Source organism: Hyla sarda, chromosome 3 (assembly GCF_029499605.1).
Source record: "Hyla sarda isolate aHylSar1 chromosome 3, aHylSar1.hap1, whole genome shotgun sequence".
Classification (NCBI taxonomy): Eukaryota; Metazoa; Chordata; class Amphibia; order Anura; family Hylidae; genus Hyla; species Hyla sarda.
This window is the reverse complement of record NC_079191.1, coordinates 10,504,130-10,529,898: the sequence shown is the minus strand read 5'-3', so window position 1 is coordinate 10,529,898 and position 25,769 is coordinate 10,504,130. Positions and strand designations below refer to the sequence as shown.

The following is a 25,769-nucleotide window of genomic DNA, read 5'->3' as shown; positions in this document are numbered from 1 at the left end:
GTAATCTGATTGTACAACACTTTGTGCTCAAGTACCCAGGCTTAAAGGATGTCCTGAAGCAGTCCAGTAAGGTGTGTGGCCATTTCAGGCGTTCCTATGCGGCCATGGTGCACTTGTCAGATATCCAGCGGCGAAACAACATGGCAGTGAGGAGCTTGATTTGCGACAGCCCGACACGTTGGAATTCAACACTCCTAATGTTCGACTGCCTGCTCCAGCAAGAAAAAGGCGTCAACGAATATTTGTATGACCAGGGTGCTAGGAATTTTTTTGCCCAGTTACTGGAGGCTCATGCGCAATGCACATAGGCTCATGTGTCCTTTTGAGGAGGTGACAAACCTGGTCAGTCGCACCGAAGGCAACATCAGCAACATCATATCGTTTGTGTTCTTCCTGGAGCGTGCCCTGCGAAGAGTGCTGGATCAGGCAGTAGATGAGCGTGAAGAGGAAGAGTTGTGGACACCATCACCACCAGAAACAGCCTTATCAGTATCGCTTGCTGGACCTGCGGCAATGCTGGAAGAGGATTGTGAGAAGAGGAGTCAGAGGAGCAATGTGGCTTTGAAGAGGAGGAGGAAGACCAACCACAGCAGGCATCCCAGGGTGCTCCTTGTCACCTATCTGGTTCCCGTGGTGTTGTATGTGGCTGGGGGGGAAGAAGATTATACCTTCCCTGACATCACTGAGGACGAGGAACGGGACATGAGTAGCTCGGCATCCGTCCTTGTGCAAATGGGGTCTTTAATGCTGTCGTGCCTGTTGAAGGACCCTCGTATAAAAACGATGAAAGAGAACGACCTGTACTGGGTGTCCACGCTACTAGACCCCCGGTATAAACATAAAGTGCCTGACATGTTACCGCATTACAGCAAGGCGGAAAGGATTCAGCAGGTCCAAAATAAATTAAGAAGTATACTGTACACAGCGTATAAGGGTCATGTCACAGCACAACAAGGATCTAACAGGGGAAGAGGTGAAAGTAATCCTCCTCCTCCTCCCACCAACACGCCGGCAAGGACAGGAAGCTGTACAGACATGCTGTTGATGTAGGACATGCAGAGCTTTTTAAGTCCTACGCATCGCCACAGCCCTTCGGGGTCCACCATCAGAGAATGACTTGACTGACAGGTAGCAGACTACCTGGCCTAACCGCAGATATCGACACTCTGAGGAGTGATGAACCCCTTGACTACTGGGTGTGCCGGCTTGACCTGTGGCCTGAGCTATCCCAATTTGCGCTCGAACTTCTGGCCTGTCCCGCTTCAAGTGTCCTGTCAGAAAGGACCTTCAGTGCAGCAGGAGGTATTGTCACTGAGAAGAGGAGTCGCCTTGGTCAAAAAAAGTCTGGATTACCTCACCTTTATTAAGATGAATGAGGGATGGATCCCGAAGGGACTGACACTGGGCGATACATTTGACTGAACAAGGCTTGATCAGATGATCTGCCTTGGCCTAAAAATGGTCAACACGCTGCTGTATTTGAATTCTGAATGCCAGATGACTTGCGTGACTTATCCGCCACCAACTAGGGTTCAAGCCACAATGTTTTATGGCAGTTTCTGCCTGGCAAAACAAACAGAAATTTTTCAGGCCGCTGGTATATAAGCGGCTGCGACAATACCAAATTTTCCAGCCAGGTGTACGTGCCTAATTTTTCTGGCCTCTGCTGCTGCACTTGTTATGGCGCTGCAATTCTGCTGGCCGCTGCTACAGCTGCGACAATGCCAAATTTTCCTGCCAGGTGTACATGCCTAAATTTTCTGGCCTCTGCTGCTGCACTTGTTATGGTGCTGCAATTTATATGGCCACTGCTACAGAAGCGGCTGCAAAAATACCAAATTTTTCAGGCATGTCTACATGCCTAATTTTTCAGGTACTCTCTGCTGACATCTTTGTCCCTTTTTGCAACCGTGGATATTAGATGTATGCTAAGGGTAGCATGGTGGCTCAGAGGTTAGCACTGCTGCCTTGCAGCACTGGGGCCTTGTGTTCAAATCCCACTATGTGCTGCCTCAAGGGGGGCTCTAACTATGTGCTGCCTAAAGGGGAGCTCTAACTATGTGATGCCTAAAGGGGGGATATAACTATGTGCTGCCTAATATGGGGGAATCTATGTGCTGTCTAAAGGGGGGACTCTAACTATGTGATGCCTAAAGGGGGGCTCTATGTGCTGCCTAAAGGGGGCTAAAGCACGTTATTCCAAACCATTTAGGAATAATAGGGGATTTATGCCCTTTATGGATTAAAACCAGACTCTGCATCAACTATGTAATTTTCCATGGGAGTTTTGACATGGATCCCACCCCGGCACCCCACAGTCCAGGTGGTAGTCCCCTTGAACCTTTTAAATCACTATTGTGGCCAGAAAGAGAAAATTTTATGTTCGCGACATTACTAATGTTGACTAAAGCCAGATGTCTGACCAATAAAACAAAGGAACTTGAGTGGTTGATGTCTGAGGAAAATTATGACATAGTGGGTATAACAGAGACTTGGTTGGATGATAGCTGTGACTGGGCAGACAAAACAGAAAGCTTGTCTTTATGTGAAATCAAGTCTGAAGGCCGCACTGCGGGAGGATATATGAGAGGGAAACAATAATGTGGAGTCATTATGGGTAGAAATATATGGAGATAAAAAAAAAAAATTCTGATAGGGGTTATAAGCTATAAGCCACCAAACATAATGGAAGAGACAGAAGATCAATTCCTGATGCAAATAAACAAGGCAGCAAATCAGAATGAGGTGATAATAATGGGGGACTTCAACTATCCTGATATAAACTGGGAGACTGAGACCTGTGAATCTCATAAAGGAAACAGGTTTCTGACTATAACTAAAGACAATTATCTGTCCTTAATGGTGCACGGCCCAACCAGAGGGGGAGCCCTACTAGACTTAATATTAACCAACAGACCTGACAGAGTAACTAATGTAGAAGGACACCTAGGAAATAGTGATCATAATATAATACATTATAAATTGTTCTTCAATAAGGGAATCTCTCGAGGGACCACAAAAACAATGAACTTTAGGAAAGCAAAGTTTGATCAACTCAGAGAAGCCCTTAACAATATAAAATGGGATAATTTCCTCAAAAAAATGAATACTGACACTAAATGGGAGACTTTTAAAAATATCTTAAATTATCACTGTAAGATGTTTATACCCTATGGGAATAAAAGTGTAAAGAATGTTAAGGGGGCTATAAATGACAAAAATAAAGGATTTAAACTACTAAAACAGGACAGCAGTGAAGAAGCATTAAAAAGCTATAGAGTAAAATGTAAAACATGTCAAAAAACTGATAAATGCCGCAAAAATAGAGACAGAAAGACTCATTGCCAAAGAGTGTAAAACTAACCCCCAAATGTTTTAAGCAAATATATTAAACACATTTTTCTCCACTGTATTCACCGAGGAAAATGAAATGCCAGGTGAAATACAGCGAGATAAGGTAAACTCCCCAGTACAGGTCACCTGTCTAACCCAGGAAGAAGTACAGTGCCGCCTAAAAAAAAGTCTAAATAGACAAATTGCCAGGTCCAGATGGCATTCACCCCTGTGTTCTAAAGGAATTAAGTAATTTAATAGACAGACCCCTATTTTTAATATTCAGGGACTCTATAGTAACAGGGACGGTTCCCCAGGACTGGTGCATGGCAAATGTGGTGCCAATATTAAAAAGGGGTCAAAAGGTCACCCCAGGAATTATAGGCCTGTTAGTTTTGGAGTATCTTGATCAAAATAAATGTATGACTCCATATCAGCATGGCTTTATGAGGGATCGGTCCTGTCAAACTAACCTTATCAGCTTTTATGAGGAGGTGAGCTCCAGACTGGACCAGGCACAATTGCTGGATGTCGTATATCTGGATTTTTCCAAAGCATTTAATACGGTGCCACGTAAAAGACTGGTGCATAAAATTAGAGGAATTTGGCTGGGGGAAAATGTGTGCAAGTAGGTAAGTAACTTGCCCAGTGATAGGAAACAGAGAGTGTGTAATAGACAGTGCTCCGGCCGGACATACCGGCCGTGAGCGCATCTCGCCCCGAATGTCGGCTCCCGGCGGGGCTGGGTTTCGCTTCACGGGACGCGCCCGCATGCGATTCCCAGCCCATCACTCACCTCCGTCCCCGGCCTCTGTCTCTCAGCTCCGACGAGCGCGCCCCCGCCTCTTAGTGTGTGCACGCGCCGGAGCTTTGAGATTTAAAGGGACAGTGCGCCCACAATTAGTTCTACACCTGAACCATTATTATAAGTTGTAGCAACTCCCTAGTACCCTTGCCGGATCTTTGTTTGCCTTGCGCCTTAGAGAAAGCAGTCCTAGTGTTCCCTTGCCGTGTACCAGACCTTTGCATTCTGTGACCCGACCGTGTTTCTAGCCGCCAGCCTATTGACCTTCTGCTATCCTACTGACCATACTCCTGTGCCGCCTGCCCTGACCTCTAGTCAGCCTGACTATGTCCTGCCTATTTCTTCGGTGTCACACATCACCTCAGCCGCCTGTGTGGTTAAGTCGTGCCAGGGGTAGTGACCTAGGTGTCGCCTGCCGCAGCAAGTCCAACCCGCTTTGCGGCGGGTTCTAGTTAAAACCAGCGGCACCTTAGACTTCGCTCCCTGGCACGGCCTGCGTCATCTGCCACACAGGTCCAGTGGATCCACTACATCACCCGCACCAGACTACTGTGGAGCTACGGATCTACTACTCCCTGGGTACCTGCCGTCTGCGGTGAGTCTTACAGAGTGGTTAATAATGGTACTTATTCTGTTTATTCTGTTTGGGTTATTAGTGGGGTACCACAAGGGTCAGTCTTGGGTCCTGTTCTATTTAATAAATGTATTAATGACCTTGTAGAGGGATTGAATAGTAAAGTAGCAATCTTTGCAGATGATACTAAACTCTGTAAAGTGGCAAACACTATAGAGGACAGTGAACTCTGTATAGTAAATAACACAATAGAGGACTGTGCACTATTACAAATGGATCTGGATAGGTTAGAGGTTTGGGCTGAGAAATGGCAGATGAGGTTCAACACTGATAAATGTAAGGTAATGGACATGTGGAAGAAAAATCCGGGCTGGGATTATGTATTAAATGGGAGAACACTTGGAAAGTGACTTGGGAGTCTTAGTTAACAGTACATTTAGCTGTAGTGACCAGTGTCTGGCAGCTGCTGCCAAGGCAAATAAAATCATGGGGTGCATCAATAGGGGCATAGATGCCCACTACAAGGAAATTATTCTACCGCTGTACAAATCACTAGTCAGACCACACATAGAATTCTGTGTACAGTACTGGGCACCAGTGTACAAGAAAGATATAGTGGAGCTGGAGAGGGTTCAAAAACGGGTAACCAGGGTAATACGGGGAATGGGAGGACTACAGTACCCAGAAAGATTAACAGAATTAGGGTTATTTAGTTTAGAAAAAAGAAGGCTTAGGCCTAATAACTCTGTATAAATATATCTATTCATACCCAGCACTGTATCTATAACAAGGGGGAATTCTCTATGTTTAGGGGAAAGAAGGTTACTACACCAGCACATACGGGGGTTCTTTACTGTAAGAGCAGTGAGACTGTGAAATTCTCTCCCGGAGGAGGTGGTCATAGTGAACTCTGTAAAAGAGTTCAAAAGGGGTCTGGATGCATTTTTGGAGAATAATAACATTACAGGTTATGGATTCTAGATCTATAGGGACAGAAGGTTGATCCAGGGATCTATTCTGATGCCATATTTGGAGTCGGGAAGGAATTTTCACCTCTAGTATGAGGGGTTTTGCCTTCAACTCAGTAGGGGCTCATTAGGGTTATAGGTTGAACTTGGTGGACTCTGGTCTTTTTTTAACCTTATGAACTATGTTACTATGTTACTATGTTCGGATGCATAAAATTTTCATCCTAATGGCAGCCTATAGAAGGAGTATATCTCGAAAATGCCAAGCACTAAGATAACAGATGTACACAGCTGGAAAATAGTAAACAAAAAATCATGTATTAAAATATTAAAAGCACCGACAGATTATAACCCAACATCATGAGACAAACACGGTAAAGGAATGATCTACTTGCAACACTGAGAACTACTACAAAAATTTTGAAAATGTCAGTATCTCATTCAATCCATATGGAACCATAGTTTTTAGCTTGTATATCCAACGTGCTTCACATTGGGCAAGCCGTTTTGCCACGTCACCTCCTCTCTGGCCTACATGTATCCTGTCAATGCCCCGGATTTTCAAAAGGGCAGGGTTACCATTATGGAATTCAAGGAAATGTTTAGCTATAGGTTTCAAATCATGCACATTTTCATTATCCCCTGCCATACTGATGTCCCTCTTATGCTCCCTGACCCTCACCTTTAGCTCCAACATAAATCTTCTAGCACTGACATGTCGAATGATATACAACACCACATGTAGAACATGTGATATGTTGAGTAATTTTGAAGGTTGTTGAACCAGAACTATCTGTAAAATTTTCCACTCGTTCAACATTGGGGAATGCAATGCACCTTCCACATGGATAGCATCCCCATATTGGTCCTTTCGAACCAAATTTATTATGTGGGGGTTCGTCTCGATATTCACTCTGGACAAGAATATCTCTCAAATTTCTAGATCTTCTGGTGGTTTATATGTCAAATACCTATTAAGAATGGGATCCACAGTTAAAATAGACTTATACTTGTCTATACATCCACGCATGTTCTGCAATCTGGAGTTGAAGTTAGTAATCAGACGTACCTTGTTGTCATCTTTGCATCTGTTACTGGGTTGTAGAAGCTGACGTCTGTTAGATTTCTTGGCTCTTTTATATGTTTTACCCACACTATGGTTGGTATATCCTCTGTTGTGAAATCGCTGTTTCAACTCTCTTGCCCTCTTTTCCAAATCTTCTTCACGAGAGCAAATATGCCTCATACGTAGAAATTGACCCACAGGGATGGCATTAATAGTGGTATCCGGATGTGATGATGTTGCATAAGATAACTGTTAACTGCTGTACTTTTACGAAACACATCTGTCTGTATCCATTCCTCTTTATCTCGATGCAATGAGATGTCCAGGAACTCAACTTTGTTAAAATCACAGGTGTATGTGACCTTGATGTTTTTGGAATTGTTATTAATAGATGTCATACATTTGTGGAGGTCCACCTCCGAGCCCTGCCAGACCATGAAGACGTTATCAATGTACCGCGACCAAAAGATCACCTGGTCCATTGAAATGTCTCCATGATCTGACAGGAAGAGGTCCTGTTCCCATAGCCCCAGTAACAGATTAGCACAGGAGGGCGCAGAGGCCTCTCCCATGGCTGTTTTAACAGGCAAAAGAATGTTATCTACTTGCAGAGGAAACTGAGTAATTGATTGCATAAAAAACTTAAGATTTGGTGGAACAAACATTCCTGGAAAATTATTTGCAGAGGAACTTGATTCCACAATTTCCAATTGAAGACAAAACATTTGTCAGTAAATGGGAGGATACATGCACTGCCTGATCTTTTAAATTTATGGAATTATTAATAGGGCTCAACAAGAGATCCTTAGATAAATTGGAAGTAGAGATATCATCTATACAGATTCAATTGCAGACAGAGTATACTAAAGATGAAAGTGATCGTTTCCAAGTCCAACTAGATAAATCATTCTCTGAGTGGGAAATAGAGATACAACAAAAGAAAGGTAAAAAAAAGGTAAACAACAAAAGGAACATGGACCCGTTAAACAGAAAAAAAAATTGTGTGTAAGAGTAAATTCCAACATATCCACAATAAATCCTGCCATCCCTGGATCCATGTCACTGCTGTTCAAAAATAATTTTACTGCCGAAATCCCATGCATGTGCCTGATACTGGTGTACAACGACTCAATGTCACATGTCACCAGGATCTTATCTGCAACTTTGCACAGAAAATCTGTAAAATCCCTAACATATGAGGGAAGACTCTCAACAAAAGGTTTCAAGTGATGATAATCAATATATTTACTTACATTTTCAGTGAAGTTTCCATGGCCGGAGAAGATAGGATGTCCATGCAGTTTACTCATGTCCTTATGAATTTTGGGTAGGAGATACATGGAATACATGGAATACATGGAATAACCGGATTTTGCACACATAATGATTCATATACTTGCTTGGAGATCGCTCCAGTGTCCATTGCTTGTTTCAATAGCCGATCAAATAGCTGTACATAAGAAAAGAGTGGATTATATGTAAGCTACTTATGACAATGGACATTGTTTAATTGTCTGTAGGCTTCAGCCCCATAAAGTTTTTTAGGCCAAATGACGATGTTGCCGCCCTTATCTGAAGGCTTGTTTACTACGTCAGGTTATCCTTTCAACCGTTTCAATCAGTGTTGATGTCAAATTGTCATTAGGTATCCTAGATGGAATTTGTTCAAGTTCTTTGGAAACTAATTTAACAAATAAGTCCACGGCGGAGACATAGAGATAAGAGAGGAAATTTGGTAGATCTTAGTACTGGCGGAACCTTACCCATCTCAGATGTATGTTGTTCCTCCAGGAGTTCTTCAAGGGCTCTTACTGCTGTATGTTCTTGTATAATATCAAAAAAAAGGAACCACATCACTGAGATGATGCCATCTTTTCATCATTAAAGTCCGTCTGAACAGATATACATTTTTTTATGGCTGTAAATACATCAAATTTGGCACATGGAGAAAAAGTTATACCTTTACTCAGTACAGATATGTCATCCTCGGATAATTCATGTGATGATAAATTGATTACCTGTAGCTCAGTATTGGGCTCATTAGTTTGATTTTCTGCTCCTGCTTTTGGATTTTGTCTGGTTGTAATGGTTTGTTGGACATATTTCTTGTTTCTGACATCTATTTCTTGTTTCTGAAATCTATTTCTTGAATTGGAATGCACAGATGTATCACCTCAGCCCCCTGTTGATGACATGGAAGACATAGATGGTGTCCTTCTACGTCTGAAACCAGGACCATTGCCTTGTTAATTTGACTGCCAGTGATACACTCTTTTCTGTTGCGCATCACTCATATCTCTTTTTTAGCTTTCTTTTGTTGTTTACCTTTTTTACCTTTCCTTTGTTGGATCTCTTTTTCCCACTCAGAGAATGATTTATCTAGTTGGACTTGGAAACGACACTTTTATCTTTAGTGGACTCGTTCTGCAATTGTATAGATGATATCTCTTCTTCCAATTTATCTAAGGATCTCTTGTTGAGCCCTAATAATAATTCCATGAGCTTAAAAGATCTGACAGTGCATTCATCCTCCCATTTACTGACAAATGTTTTGTCTTCAATTGGAAATGGCAGAAACACTTAAAGCCTGAGGCCATGTGGAATCAAGTTCATCTGCAAATCATTTTCCAGGAACGCTTTGTTCCACCAAATCTTAAGTTATTAATGCAATCAATTACTCAGTATCCTCTGCAATTAGATAACATTCCTTTGCACATTAGAACCAACAGTTGCTGATTCTTCTTTAAAAACTTGATCTGATTGTGTAAGCCAGGATCTTTCCCTGGTTCTTGGGTCCATAGTCACACTGTGTTAAAGAAAACTCTGTAGAAACATAAAAAACAATTAACTACACCCATCACACTGAAGTGTATGAGTAGGCTCAAATTAATAATAAAGGAGAGGGTATAATCACACTACAACCCAAAAATACTCCAATGGCCTAAATATTGGGACCCGTAAAATGTAAAATACAACAGACAACAAAATATTCACTGCAGCAGACAGGATTTAATTATACAAAATAACAATCTTTATTGTTTAAAAACACACACAACATATAGGACTAAAAAGACATCATCAGATGAAAAATTGACATTTCTCACATAAGCAATAACTAGTAAGTAAGTAAAATGCTAAATATGGGGGTATAAGCATCCCACTATGCATTATAGAATCAATAAGCAAGTGCAAATCATAATGTAAACAGAACCCATGCTGGGAACGAAATACCACACGTATAAGGCCAATAGTACACATGAGCAGACTTCCACCCCTATAATCGTTTCAGACCAAACGTCCTTCTTCCGGGGGTGGTGTGCTCATAATACAGCTAGGTATATATTTAGCATAGCAGCTAATCACTGGCATAGAGGTATAATGAATGCATAGTTTATGTTGGCATGTTTATGCTGGCGCCCACTGTTTGTGGAATGTCCGCATGGAGATTCTCAGTGCAGACATTCTGTAGTGTGAACATAGCCTCAGAGTAAAAGTTCACTTGGCCTTACCGAATTACCTGTATTTATGATGTTTTAGTGAAACCAAAATTTGTAGCTGTCAGAGTAAAAGTTTACTGGCGGTTTCTTCAACACATGATTAGTTATTGAGTGCCAAATCCCCACCCCCAGCTTTCGGAGCAAGTGTAATTTTCAGCTCAGGCATTGGCAGCTATTCAGAGATACTGACCGTGTGCTCAGACCTTTTTAAAGAGGCAACACGATTTGTCAACAAAATTAAAGTGGAATAGGTGATGTTATGCCGCTAATATTCCTTCTGGAGCAAATTATCACAAATAATCATAATTGAGTAAAGAGTAGAGTAAGTTTCACATATGGCTGGCAGCTGTATGGATGTTCTTTTTGAGGAGGATTGGATGAGGAGGACTTGGAAAGCAAATATTTCAAAGGGATAGAGGAAAAGGAACCTATACAAGATAACAATGATGATGACAACCACCACGATGACCATGATGACCAACCATGGCAGTATGAGACAGAGGCTGGACCAGCCAGGCCCTTGAAACAGCTGGTAAGGAAGGAGAGATGTATGTATTCTTGCTTGCGCACTGACAGGCTTGTTTTGCACATGAAAGAAAAAGATAAGTATTGGATTACCACACTCTTAGACCCTCGATATGAAGACCGAATGGGGGAATTTGTTTACAGTTTCTGAGAAGGAGGCTCAATTGGACATTTTAGGGAGAAGCTGTGCAGCCAGCTTGCCACAGTCCTGTCTCTGTTCCCCGCTGTGTCAAAATTCCCTTCCTTCTGCAAAAGGAGCAGCAGCATCTTCATGTGGAAGCATAAGATGACAAGATTTATACACGAATTGTCACCAAAATAGGTGCGGAATTTTTTTGCACGTACGCCATTGACCGTGCCGTTTAATTAACAATATATTTTTATAATTTGGACATTCAATCTTTTATTAGGGAAGGGGTTAAATGATCTTTCTTCACTTTTTTTTCCACTTTTTTTTTGCAATGTTATAGCTCCCATAGGGGGCTATAACACTGCACACACTGATCTATTACATTGATCAATGGTTTCTCATATAAAACCATTGATCAATGATTCTGCCGATTGACTGCTCATGCCTGGATCTCAGGCACTGATCAGTCATTCAGCGATCGGACACCAGGAGGCAAGGTATGGAACCTCCTGCTGTGTCATAGCTGTTCGAGATGACGGGATTTCACCACGGACATCCCGAACAGCCCCCTGAGCTAACCGGCAATGATTTACTTTCACTTTAGATGCAGCGTTCAACTTTGAACGCCATGTCTAAAGGGTTAATAGCATGCGGCACCGTGATTAGTGCCGCACGCTATTAACCACGGGTTGCGGCCTTTGTTAGAGGCCGAGCCCGACCTGCTATGACGCGGGGCAACGCCCTGTCCACGCGTTATAGAACAGGAGCAGACTCATGATGTACCGGATGTACCGGTATGTCATGGGTCCTTAAGGGGTTAAAATAGAGGGATTTTAAACATATTAATTTGGTTTAAAAGTATGTATTCATGGGTATCAATTTGATTGTATTGACCCACAGAATAAAGAATACATGTCATTTTTACCGTAAAGTGTTCTGTGTTTAGTTGCGCCATACATTTTATGGTAAAATGAGTGAAATCATTACAAATTACAACTGGTCACGCAAAAAACAAGCCCTCATATGAGTCTGTGGATGAAAATATAAAAGAGTTATGATTTTTAGAAGGAGACGAGGAGGAAAAAACGAAAGTGCAAAAATAAAATGGGGTTAAAAAAAATCCTGCTGACTCTTTGATTCAGTACATAAGTATCTGAATGGAGTGTGGGTTACTGTTCAGAGAACTTTGTGTATATTGTAATGGAACAAGAGGGAAATGATTGTTGTTTTTGTCTCACGCATTTGTTCTTTGAAGCGCATATACTGTATTTACAAATAAATACAGATCAGATGAAATATTTGTATGGAAATCAGACATGGTCAAATAATTTCCATTAGAAATAGACACGAGTCTGCTATAAAGAAACCTTCATGATCAGATCTGTATATACAACCTGAGACTGTACAGGAAACATTATGAATCCTAAAATAAAGATCCTGTTTATCATGGAATTTTCTACCAGATATTTTCTCCTAGCCGTCTTCTATATGATCTGCCTGGTAGGATTAATAGTAAATATGATAATGCTGGCGGCTAACCTCATGAAATTAAAAAAACTGAGATCTTTCCCAACCTATAATAAGATCCTCCGCTCTTTGGAGATTTCCAGAGCTTTGTGTTTGTTGAGTTTCATTTTACAGAACTCCATCTATCAATTTTCTCCATGGTTTTTGAAAAACAATGTTGTGTTTTTAACTTTATATATTCAGATTATGTTCATCTTCTACAGCAGTCAGTGGTTCTTCACCGTCCTCTGTGTATTCTACTGTGTGAAGATTGTGACCTACAACTATAAATTCTTCATCTTCCTGAAGACCCGGATCTCCACCATGGTCCCGTGGTTGATTCTCTGATTTGCAGCCTTCCATATGGTTGGTACGATTATGACTTTCAGCCACAGAATTTATTCAATGGTTCTAATAGAAATATGACTGGGTACGAACTTGCTATTGTGCCAAACTATAATATTCAGTGGATAATTGTTGCTCTAGGCAGCATTCCTCCATTTATATTTTGTGTCTCCATCTCCTTGTTGATTCATTTCCTTCTCATTCACACCAGACGGATGAGGAGCAATGAGTCACATCTCACTTTGGTGCTTTGAAAAGTATGAGCTTATTTTTGGTGTGACAGATAATGGCCCTCATTTACTATTGCAAACCTTACATGTTTTGTCAGGTTGTACGACAGATTCTGTTGCATTGCGCCAGAAATTCTGTCTGCGCCAGAATTTGCGCCAGAATTGAAAAAAACCCAACTAAGGGTACGTTCACACGCGTTGATTTTAACAGCGTATTTAGCTGCAGATCCGCTGATGAAGGCCCCTCTGTATGCTGACTTTATATGTGCCTGCTGGTAGCGGCAATACGCCGCTACGAGCAGACACAGTGCAGCGATGTGCGCGGCTTACCCGCACATCGCGGCCGCTCTCCCTGCTCTGAGTTAGGCAGAGAGCTCCTGCGATGTGCGAGTATACTGCGACTCGCACATCACTGTAGTGTGTCTGCTGGTAGCGGCGTATTGCCGTTACGAGCAGGCACATGTAAAGCCAGCATAGAGCTGGCCTTCACCAGCGGATTTGCAGTGTAAAATAAGCTGTAAATCTGCGCGTGTGAACGTACCCTAACTCTCCATTTTGCTGAGAAAAACCGAAAAAAGGGGTGTGGCCGCAGGGGAAAGGGGGCATTATCTGTGATCTGACATTTTCAAAAAACTTAACATATTTACTAAGGTTTCCACATAAAATGTGGTGGATTTGGAAGTCTAGGGAAAGTGGAAAATGTAGGGAAACCTTAGTAAATACCATGGAAAATAAATTGTAGGGAATTAAAACCCACAAAGAAACCTACACAACACTCTTAGTTAATAAGGGCCAATGTATTTTATATGTCTGAACACCTGCATTTCTGGTATAATTCTAAAACATCAAGAGTTGATTTATCTACTAATACTATGTAGCCTCCAGTTGCTCCATTTCCTCTACATGGTCTCTTCCCGCAGTGAGGTGAAGAAGATGTTTCCCTCAGTGTGCCCTGGTCTTATCAGACGTCCCTAGTACTCACTTCTACCCCACTCTAGATTTTTCCAGTTTCCAGTTTTTTTGCTCCCTGTGGAGCACAATTGTCAGTTGGACCCAGCAGAGAGCAGCAGTGGTGATGTCACTAAGCTCCATCAATGCCCCAAGCCGCTGCAGCTTTCTGCTGGTTCACGCAGCAGTGGTGACGTCCCTAAGCTCCGCCCGTGCCCCAAGCCAGGCCCAGAGCTGAAGCTTAATAGAGAAGATTACAAGATTACTCGAGATCCCCTACATGGAACGGGACAAGGTAAGTACCATTGTCATCAGTGTCACCTGCACTACCTGTTGGTACCAACAGGTTAGTGCAGGTAACACTGGTGAAAGATTTCCCTTAATGGTTTCATTTCAAGCATCAATTGTAATGAGTCGACCCAGTTTTTTCCGAAGGGTTAAAGCCTTCTAGGTTCTGGTAAAGCTTGTAGTTGCTGTGACCATGCCTTAACCTATCCTGCCTTTTTCTTTTTTTTTTCTTTTTTTGGCCAATTAGATGCCTTGTGTGACCACACCTTGCTAGCTCTGCCTATTTAGGGAAACAGTGTTCTACTAGAACTTGCTTGAGAAAAGAGCTTATCTCTGGACCTAGCATTACCTGCATCTACATCTGACCCTGTCTATCTGCTTTTGTCACTTCGACTCTGTATTCGCTTATTTTCTCTGTTACTTGATTCTGTACATATGCTGTCCTCTTGGCTTCTGACTTGGCTTGCTGACAATCATCTCTGTTTGTCTGTCTACCTGGTAAATTGTATTAGTGCATTTTTACCCTTTTTGTTTTACTGTTTTCTCTGACCTGTTATTTTGACCTATGACAACCAGCACTTATTCAGAATAGGGTTTGTCTTCCAGTTGAGGAGTTTTCGACCAAGGGCAACTGCGCAATAGACAGGGTTAGTGGTTCTGGGTGAATGCTAGAGAGCACTGAATTCTTGCCTATACGTGACATCAATTCACAGGATGAATGATGACTTACAACCACCAGGGGCACACAGAACAAAGAAAGGCAACAACTGTTTTACACGGCAAGTGGGCTTCTTCAAGTGCACAGATGATGCAACACCACACAGTTGAGTACCACACAGTAATGATTTGGGTAGTCAGTAGCATAGAAAAGACAAACATCAGTGCAACTACAAACGTCTAACACATAGCATCTCATTCAAACTAAAGTGATATACCAATATGGTATAAAAACAAACTTAGATCATTCTGGTCACATAGACCGAGTGGTCCAAGAGCATTAAGCCAAACAATCCACTTTGCCTTACACTGGAGGAGAAGTTTATGCCGATCACCACCAGACTTGGCGGATTAACTTTCTTGAGTCCAGACATGAAACATAGCCCCTGTTCTGATGGAGTAGAAATGTTCTCTCACCCTAAGGTCATGTTCTCACGCTGGTGATCGGCAAAACCTCTCCTCAAGAGTTAGGCAAAGTGGATTATCCGGCTATTTGCTCTTGGACCACTCAATCTAAATGACCGTAACATTCTAAGTGTTATGAGTAAGACATTCATAGTTGCACTGATGTGTGTGTCCATCCTATGTGATTGACAACCCAAAGCATAACGTGTACTCACCTGCATGGTGTTATGTCATTTATGGGCCAGAAGAAGTACGCTTGCCATGTTGCCTCATTCTCCTGGCGTTTGCATGTATTCCATGTCCTGTAAATTGATGCTATGAATAAAACATTTGAGATTCTGCAGAGCCAGTGAGGGCTGCTTTGCATCTTTGATGTAGATATTTTGTCAAATGAAACTAAATCTGAGCATATGTGATAGCGGGGTCTGGAGCTGGAGGTCCAGGAGCACCAATGATAATCGATATAGACAATACAGTGTAATCTATTGTCTCTTCGCCATTGCCAAAATATACAGACAATACATTTAAAGGGGAACTCCGGTTGGAAAAACATGTTTTCAAATCAGCTAGTGCCAGGAAGTTCAACATATTTGTAAATTACTTCAATAAAAAAAATATTAACCCTTCCAGTATTTGTCAGCTGCTGTATATTGCAGATAAACTACAGAGACATGTGTATAGTTCTTTCCAGTCTTACCACAGTGCTCTCTGCTGACACCTCTGTCCGTGTCAGGAACTGTCCAGAGCAGGAGAGGATTCCTATGGGGATTTTCTTCTACTCAGGAAAGTTACTGACACAGACAGAGGTATCAGCAGAGAGCACTGTGGTCAGAACTGCACAATTTTCTCTGTAGTATACAGCAGCTGATAAGTACAGGAAGGATTAAAATTTTTAAATAAAAGTAATTTACAAATCTGTTAAATTTTTTGGCACCAGTTGATTTAAAGACATTTGTTTCCCACTTGTTTTCCACTTGAGTTCCCCTTTAATTAATTTCCTTTTTACAAGTCTTTTTGGATTCATTTGCTTTTACTTATTATGTAGGAAATTAATAATTTCTAGTTATTCTGCTTTATTTATTACAAAGGGACACAGTTTTTTTTTTGGTCCAGACTCTTCTTACATCATTGACATTCATTGACATCACTGTTTACATTTTTGTGAAGTAAATTCTAGTTTCTTAGGATTCATTTTGAGGTACATTTATTTAAGGGTTTAATTTAATAATTTATTTAATTATTATTTTTGAATTTAACAAAATTTTAACTTGGAATTGTTTTACTAGTTATTTTCATCCCTTCCCGGTTTACTCTTCATAACATGTTCCTTGTACAGCCTAAAACATATATGCTTGTCATTTGCTGTGGTGTGATAGATGAAATACTGTATATACTCGAGTATAAGCCGAGTTTTTCAGCACAATTTTTTGTACTGAAAACGTCCCCCTCGGCTTATACTCGAGTGAACTCTCCGCCTGTCAATCTCTTCATCAGTGGTTTTCAACCTGCGGACCTCCAGATGTTGCAAAACTACAACTCCAAACATGCTGGGTGTTGTAGTTTTTAAACCTCTGGAGGTCCGCAGGTTGAAGACAACTGCTGCTTTCGTCATCATCCAGACCCCCCCTTTTGTTTTGTACTCCCCTCGGCGGGACGTTAGGGTGAGCTGGTCAGGGCCATCTCTGCTACAGGGACCGTCCGGTGGGGAGGGATAGTCGTTCCGGGCTGTCCATTTTCACCGGGGGGGCCTCTTCTCCGCGCTTCGGCCCCGGCCCCGGAGTAGTGACATTGCCTTGACGACGACGCACAGGAAAGTTCATGCGCAACGTCCTTGAGCATCGTCGTCAAGGCAACGTCACTACTCCGGGGCCGAAGCGCAGAGAAGAGGCCCCCCCGGTGAAAATGGACAGCCCGCAACGACTACCCATCCCCACCGGACGGTCCCTGCAGTATAGATGATCCGGACCAGCTCACCCTAACGTCCTGCCGAGGGGAGGTGAGTACAAAACAAATGGGGGGGGGGGCTGGATGATGACGAAGGCCGCAGTGGTCTTCAACCTGCGGACCTCCAGAGGTTTCAAAACTACAACACCCAGCATGCCCGGACAGCCAATGTCCGGGCATGCTGGGAGTTGTAGTTTTGAAACCTCTGGAGGTCCGCAGGTTGAAGACCACTGATGAAGGGATTGACAGGCGGTGATGATGAAGGGGGGGGTCTGGATGATGACGAAGGCTGCAGTGGTCTTCAACCTGTGGACCTCCAGAGGTTTCACAACTACAACTCCCAGCATGCCTGGACAGCCAATGTCCGGGCATGCTGGGAGTTGTAGTTTTGCAACATCTGGAGGTCCGCAGGTTGAAGACCACTGATGAAGGGATTGACAGGGGGTGATGCTGACGGGGGTCTGGATGATGACGGGGGTCTGGATGATGACATGAGGGGATGGTGTATTTCCCACCCTAGGCTTAGTCAAGTCAGTTACTTTTCCTGGGTTTTTGGGGTAAAATTAGGGTCCTCGGCTTATATTCGGGTCGGCTTATACTCGAGTATATACGGAAAATTGGATTTAATTATAGTAAAGGTCTTTTTTTGCATTTTTATTTGCATGTCAAAGAAATTAACACTTTGCTGAAAGAGCAGTCACACTATAGGACTCTCTGCTAGAGGAAATGGTCATGGTGAACTCAATAAAAGAGATCAGGAGGGATCTAGATGTGTTTCTGAAGAGTAATAACATTACATGATATGGATATTAGATCTATAGGGAAAGAACATTGGTCAAGGGATTTATTTTGATGTCATATTTGGAAATAATTTTTCCCCTGGTATGGGGCAATAGGCATCAGCCTCATGTTTATTTTTTATTTTTTTTAATCTTTCTCTGGATTAACACAGTAGTGACACAATACGGATATAGGTTGAACTTGATGGACTCAACCCTATAAACTATGGGGGAGATTTATTAAAACCTGAGCAAAGGTAAAGTTGACCAGTTGCCCATAGCAGCCAATCAGATCGCTTCTTTCATTTTTCTGAGACCTTGTTAAAAATTAAGATACAAAAGAGAACAGGGTGCGCGCCCCTGGATGGGACCTGATGGATAAGATAGTGAAGAGCCCAATCAAAATGCACTCACCTTTGCAAATGAAGTCACAACACTCAATGCGCTTGATCAGGAATCCTGTAAGAGCGGTTGCTGCGGGTCCCAGCGTCCAGGCGCAAATATAGGTAAAAGGAGATCCAAGAAAGGGAGATGAATTGTGCTGCCACAAGAAGTATGCATAGGTAAATCTATTGCACACAAAAGATCCACGCAACACGTTTCAAAGCCGCTCCGGCTTTTTCGTCAGGCGTGAACGACTGACGAAAAAGCCGAAGCGGCTTTGAAACGCGAGGCGTAGATCTTTTGTGTGCAATAAATTTACCTATACATACTTCTTGTGGCAGCACAATTCATTTCCCTTTCTTGGATCTCCTTTTACCTTTGTTAAAAATGAAAGAAGCGATCTGATTGGTTGCTATGGGCGACTGGGCAACTTTTCCTCTCGACAGGCTTTGATAAATCTCCTTCCATGTAACTATCCTGCCTCTTACTATAAACGTACTTTCTACATGTTAGTACATTACAATTTAGATATGTTGTATGAAAAGAGTCATTGGGGCCTTTAGTTCCTAGTGGATATCACAAAACAGTAGGCACTGCATATCAGGGATGTACTATCTGTAACATCCAGCAGGTGCCTCATGATGCTGATAGTAAAAATATTATAAAGATCCAGTGGTCACAAACATTTTAACCCCTTAAGGACATAGGCCCACATTTATCATTGTATTTAGACTGTTCTTTGTGTCTAAAAAATGGGCAAAAAAGGCTAAAGGTTTTTTTGCGCCTTTTTTGCCCCTTTTTGTTTACACATTTCTGCTTATTTTGAGTTGCAATCCACTGATTTTGGCAATAGACATGATATGGAAGGGATTTATCATTGCGCCTTTTTGTAAAAAGGAGCAAAAAAGGCACAAAGCCACTGAAAAGTCTCTAAAACTACACCAGCCCAGACATGGTGTAGCTTTTTGGTGTATGTGTAGACAGAAATTTCAGAAAATGAAAATGTGACCTGCACAAAATTTATCAAATGCTCTTTACAATTTAATAAATTTGGTGCTCCTACACATTATCAGCACACAAAAAAAAGGGGTAAAAAATGCTTCACTTGCACTGCAATGATAAATGTGGGCCATAGGGCATACATATACACCCTATGCAAGCTGTAATAAGCTCAGGGGCTGAGTGTACTTCATACCCAGTAGGTCCGTGTTGGAATCAGCAGCTGGGATTCACGGCTTATGCTGGATATCACCAATCAGGCTGTCATCCTACATTAACTATTTAGATGTCAAAATCAAAGTTGATCACAGAGGCAAAATGCTATTGCTGGACCCTTAGGGAAGCTGATCAGGACCTTTAGTCCCGGGGTCCCAAACAGCTGGTTTGATGGCCAAGGGGTCCCTACCTGCCTCTGTGCCATCCAATCAGTGCTCCAAGAATACAGGCAGCCTGTATGAGTGGATCACCGATAACTCTGATCAGTGACATGCTATGGCATAGATCACTGCTTTAGTGAATGTTGACAAAAGAATTAAGTTGCGCTGCACAGCAGCACAACTTCACAACTTAACTCATTCATTGCTGGGCCGACGCATAGCTCTCAGCCCAGAAAGGGATTACAGTAAAGCAGCAATCTATGCAGATCACTGGCTTACTTTATATTTTCCCTCAGCAGGAGATTTATAATGTATACCTCCTGCCCAGCATGGACGGTACCTGGGGCTATAAAGCTGAGGGTACAGCTCAGCCCCACTAGGAGCAGGGACTCCCTTTACTATAGTGATGAGAGTCTAAGCTCCTGTATATCAGTGCCCTATATATCATTACTTACCTCCTTGTACGTGGACTGAGTGTCCGGCATCCAATCCATGGAGTGAAACCCTAAAGGCAAAGAAAAAACTACCACAGGGTCCAAAACGCATAGAAAAACACATGAAAACATCAAAAATGCTGTTTTTTTTTAGTTCGCCATTCATTTTGAAGTAAAATTGACATGTTATCTGTATTCTTCAGATAGGTACAATTACAATAATACTAATGTGTACCATAGCTGTATGGGGGCTCCTATTTGCCCCAGTAACTTATAGAATTTTTTTTTGTTTGTATCAAACCAACTGAATTTATTGAATAAAATGTGGTACAGATATATATATGTATTGTAAACAGTGCAGACTGGGTGCATTCCAGGTGAGAGAACAGAAAGTAACAAAATCATAACAAACCATAATAAACATAATCAGATTGTAGCAAGGTAAAATTATAAGATATATGACCAAGTCAATACAGCTAGGTGCAATATATCAGGTAACTTACAGGGAAAAAAAATCTTGCCACCATTTTGGCATTGGACTGATTTATTTTTTTATTTTTATGCTTTTATGTAAAATTTTAATTGATCGGACGTCCCAATGTGGTGATCTTAAATATGATTTTTTTTCATTTTATTGGGGAGATGGGTGTGATTTTCATTTTTATTATTGGGGAGGGGGTTATTTAGAAAAAAATTCCCCCCTAGTGGACTTTATAAACAATTGTTCAATTGCTTATTCCATGCATTGCATCCATGCATGCGATCTCCCAGTACAGCCTGCCTGTAACAGGCTGTAGAGGCTGATCTGTTACGAGGGGCCTTTAGAAGGTCTTTTGGCACCTAAACAGTTTAAATAATCATCAACAGAGATCACAGTGCCGGCAATTAGCGGTGAAACCAGCCTGGTGCTAATGGGTATGGAGCGAGCTTGAGTCTCCAGCTCACTCTATACTCTGTTTACAGCCCTAGGAAAAGTACACTTAGGCCCTACTTATTTACATTTGTTGTATGTATTAGGAAAAAGGGATTATTTTTTAACAGGGAGATGGGGTGCCGACAAACCATGATTTTTCTTACTTCAAAAAAGCAGACAATCGGCACAGCTTCCCAGCTTTGGCATACATCGGAGGTGACTTTGGCATGATCAAACCAAGGCTCCCAGGGAAGCACCTGGCGCTCAATCCAGGAGAAAAGAGTTTCATACTGTCCCACAAAGCAACAAAAATGGATGTCTCTCACCCGTACAGATGTGCAAAACTATCCGACTTATTAAAGTGCAAAACAGAAGTCTATTGGGGCAGACAGGTTACTCCTTCGGCATGTGCAAGCATAACAAATTAGCAACAGCTGTTTTGTGTAGGCGCGCTTCTTCAGAAGAAGCGTGCCTAAGCAAAACAGTTGTTGCTAATTTGTTAGGTTTGCACATGCCGACGGAGTAACCTGTGTGCCCCAATAGACTTGTAGTTTGCACTTTAATAAATCGGATATTTTTGCACATCTGTATGGGTGAGTGCCAATCTTTTTTCTTGCTTTGGGAAACCATGATTTTTCTGGCCTTATAAATGATGCGATCAGTGGACAAATCAGCATTTATGGGTTGTCCACTTATTGACAGGTCTTTTAGGCTGTTTTGCTCCAGTGACTTTTTTCAGAATTTAAAGGGGTACTCCCATGGAAAACTTTTTTTTTTTTTTTAAATCAACTGGTGCCAGAAAGATAAACAGATTTGTAAATTACTTCTATTAAAAAAAATCTTAATCCAGTACTTTTTAGGGGCTGTATAATACAGAGGAAAAGCTTTTCTTTTTGGATTTCTCTTCTGTCACGACCACAGTGACCTCTGCTGTCCATTTTAGGAACTGTCCAGAGCGGGAGAAAATCCCCATAGAAAACATATGCTGCTCTGGACAGTTCCTAAAATGGACAGAGGTGTAAACAGAGAGCACTGTTGTCAAGACCGAAGAGGAATCCAAAAAGAAAAGCCTTTCCTCTGTAGTATATAGCCCCTAAAATGTACTGGAAGGATTAAGATTTTTTGATAGAAGTAATTTACAAATCTGTTTAACTTTCTGGCACCAGTTGATTAAAAAAAAAAAAAAAAATTCACGGGAGTACCCCTTTAAAGTCCATCTAATGGACTTTTATAAGCAATCACTATATTGCTTATACTGATCAATGCAATACTATCAGTTAGATCGGTGCTCTACCAGTACAGCTAGCCTGAGGCAGACTCTATTAACAGTTCACCTTGTGGCCATGGAAACTTATCTGCACCCCAAAGACATTCACGCTGTGCATTTTTTAAATTTGCTTTTTTATGTGCTTTTCCAGTGAATTGTGACAAAATGGTACTATTTTGCAAAAATCTAGATATACCCTTACAATAAGGGTTTACACCATCTTTAGTAATATGACAGATTTAACCGCTTGGTGAGCGAGTCAGTGGTACTAGTCCTAGGCGGACTGGGAAAATATTTTTATGCTGAGTTATAATTCATTTTTGTTTGGTATCCACATTTTTTGAGTGAGGGTGGTTTTTATCAGCAAATATAGTAAAAGCTGAGTTTTAGCACTCTCTTTTTTCCGTTTGGGATATTATATGTTTAACCTATCTGTTATCTCATAACTGTCTATTTTATATTAAATTATAGAGGCTGCTTTAAAGGAAAAAACTATTATTACAATTATGAAATATGAAAAACAAGACAGTTGTTCCCCGCTCTGTTAACATTCCAGCAGTGATAAATCTTTGGTTTCAACTGTCACCCGCCATAGTAGCTATCTGCAGGGGTCACTAGTTGGTACAACCCAACATCGCTCCTGGGGTGTAAACAACCAGTGATTGTGGAGAAGCAATGGTTGTGAGTATTATGGTTTTTTTTGTTTGCTTTTTTTTGGATAACCCCTTTAAGGTATATTCACATGTATCATATTTGAGGCTGTGTAAATTAAAGTAACTAAATGAGTGAACCCAGCATCAGTATTTGTATTGATTTGACTGCAGCAAATCTGCAGCAGACATAGTACGTGTGAATGTACCCCAAGGGCTCGTTCACACGGGAAGATTTAATTGCGATATAGCAGCTTGTTTCCAGCTACAAGTTTGGGGCAGGCGTAATTTGCACTGTGGAAAATCTGCCCTTAGACTCCATTGACTTCAATGGGGTCTGTGACAGATGTTCGGGTTTTTTGGCATAAATTCCGCTGCCCAAAATGTTCTGCATAGAGCCTGCCCCAATTCAAACTCACAGCAGTAAATTAGCTGCTATCTCACAATTAAATTCTCCTATGTCCACTGAATCTGCCATAGTGACCATAAAGGGCAATGCATATGACATCAATAGTAATAATAATAATAATAATAATAATAATAATAATAATAATAATAATAATAATAGTAATAATAATAACAATAATAATAATAATAATAATAATAATAATAATAATAATAATAATAATAATTCTGGTAATAATAATAATAGTAATAATAACAATACTACTACAACAACTACTACTGTTAAATAATAATAATAATATAATAATAAAAATAATAACAATAATAACAATAATAATAATAATAATAATAATAATAATAATAATGGTAATAATAATAATAATAATAGTAATAATTACAATACTACTACAACAACTACTACTGCTAAAATAATAATAATAATAATAATAATAATAATTAATAATAACAATACTATTACTACTACTACTACTACTACTACTGAAATAATAATCATATTAATAATAACAATATTACTAATAAAATAATAATAATAATAATAATAATATTAATAGTAATAGTAATAATTACAATACTACTACAACAACTACTACTGCTAAAATAATAATAATTAATAATAACAATACTACTACTACTACTATACTACTACTGAAATAATAATAATATTAATAATAACAATATTACTAATAAAATAATAATAATAATAATTAGTAATAATAATAATAATAATAATAATAATAATAATAATTACTATTACTACTACTAATAAAAATAATAATAATAACAACTTCTGGTGTTGATATCTGCAGGAAATAAACAATATTTTTTTTCTTATGCAAGTTTTTGCCTATTGACCTAATTCTAAATGATTTAGTTTATTCTTTTATTGTTAAAAATTTCTAACAGGTTTAATTAATTTGTGGCGATTATAGTACCAGTAGTTAATATGAAGCCCTTACACAAGTGAATCCTTCTTACACATCCTGATAGAGAACATGATGGTCAGAATGGCTCGGAGAGCTGAGATGATGGATCTTTTGAGCTTTACATTGCTGGCTATGAGTATTATCGAGTGCAGGCTCGGGTAGGAGGAGACACCTACAGAGCACAGGTAGGTAAAGATTGGCTTTTTTATGTGTAAACTTAATATAAGCAAATTAGAGTTTACAAAATAAAGGAGATAAAAGAACAAAAATGAGACCATAGTTATTAGAGCGCTTTTGTGGGCTTCCATTTGGGGCTTAGAAAATTCAGAATTGTTGCTGTTCATGTTTCTTGTGTGTTTTAGGACTGAGGCAATGAGCAGATAAATGGAAACACAGAATATGAGGAGCGGTAGGATGGATCCTGCAAAGGTGATGAGCATTAGATTAAGGTGTTGTATTTTCAAGTATGGCATTCCATCATTATTGCTGGTGTTTCCACTGTCAATGTGGGTGAATTTTACAGAATATGTTCCCCACAGACATGGCAGACTGGAGATCATAGAAATGACCATGGACCCAATAAGCATCCAGGGCACCATGCTTGAGATGTTCATCTTGAGCCTCATGAATAAGTGGTTTCTGTAGGTGGTGATCTTCACACAGTAGAAAACCCCGAGGACAGTGCCCCACCACAGGCTGCAGAAGACCACGGACATCACGACAATGATTAGAGATAAATGACTTTCAGAGTTTTCAACCGGAGCAATAAAATAGTCAATTAAAGTTCCCAAGAGATAAATGGAGAGAAGTAAAATCCTCACCGACCCCAGACTGGTCATGATGATGTCAATGGATTGAAGAGCTTTACCTTTCAGCCACCAAGTAAGGTTTATCATCACAATGAGGAGGTTAAGAAGGAACCCCAGAAATATAAGGAACCAATGCACAGCAAAAAAAAATAGGAAAGCTATTAAATTCATGTTTCTCTCTTAAAATTGTGAAGTCAGGTCTTGGACCTCCGGTAGATTGAGAGAGACAGTGTGAACTGTTATAAGAGAAGTAGATTTACACTATGTGTTGCAGGATTTGCATAACATTTTGTTTATGATTTTAAAATAGATCTCTGGATTTGAATACAGTTTGGTTTAGTACAATGTAAGCAGAGTCAGGTTTCATATGTACTTAACCCTCTGATGTATAGTACACAAAAAACAACAACAAGATGATGTAAAGTCTCAATGTTTTAAAACAAGAAGTAATGTAGGAGAAGGGATGAGGAACACAGGGCTTTTGGCACCATGACAGTTTAGGATGAAAAAGTCATTTTAAATTTAAA

At 40.6% G+C, this 25,769-nt stretch overlaps 1 protein-coding gene across 1 annotated transcript; it reads right to left on the bottom strand.

Annotated features, from left to right (window-relative positions):
- Positions 1-24,462: 24,462 nt before the first annotated feature.
- On the bottom strand, positions 24,463-25,413 carry LOC130360922 (taste receptor type 2 member 1-like). The gene has a single exon (XM_056563475.1). The coding sequence runs from the start codon at positions 25,411-25,413 to the stop codon at positions 24,463-24,465; it is 951 nt and encodes a 316-aa protein (XP_056419450.1).
- Between the last annotated feature and the right edge of the window lie 356 nt (positions 25,414-25,769).

What these genes read in the sequence shown, in the direction of transcription:
- LOC130360922 (XM_056563475.1), bottom strand. Translation starts at nt 25,413, where the DNA reads ATGAATTTAATAGCTTTCCTATTTTTTTTTGCTGTGCATTGGTTCCTT.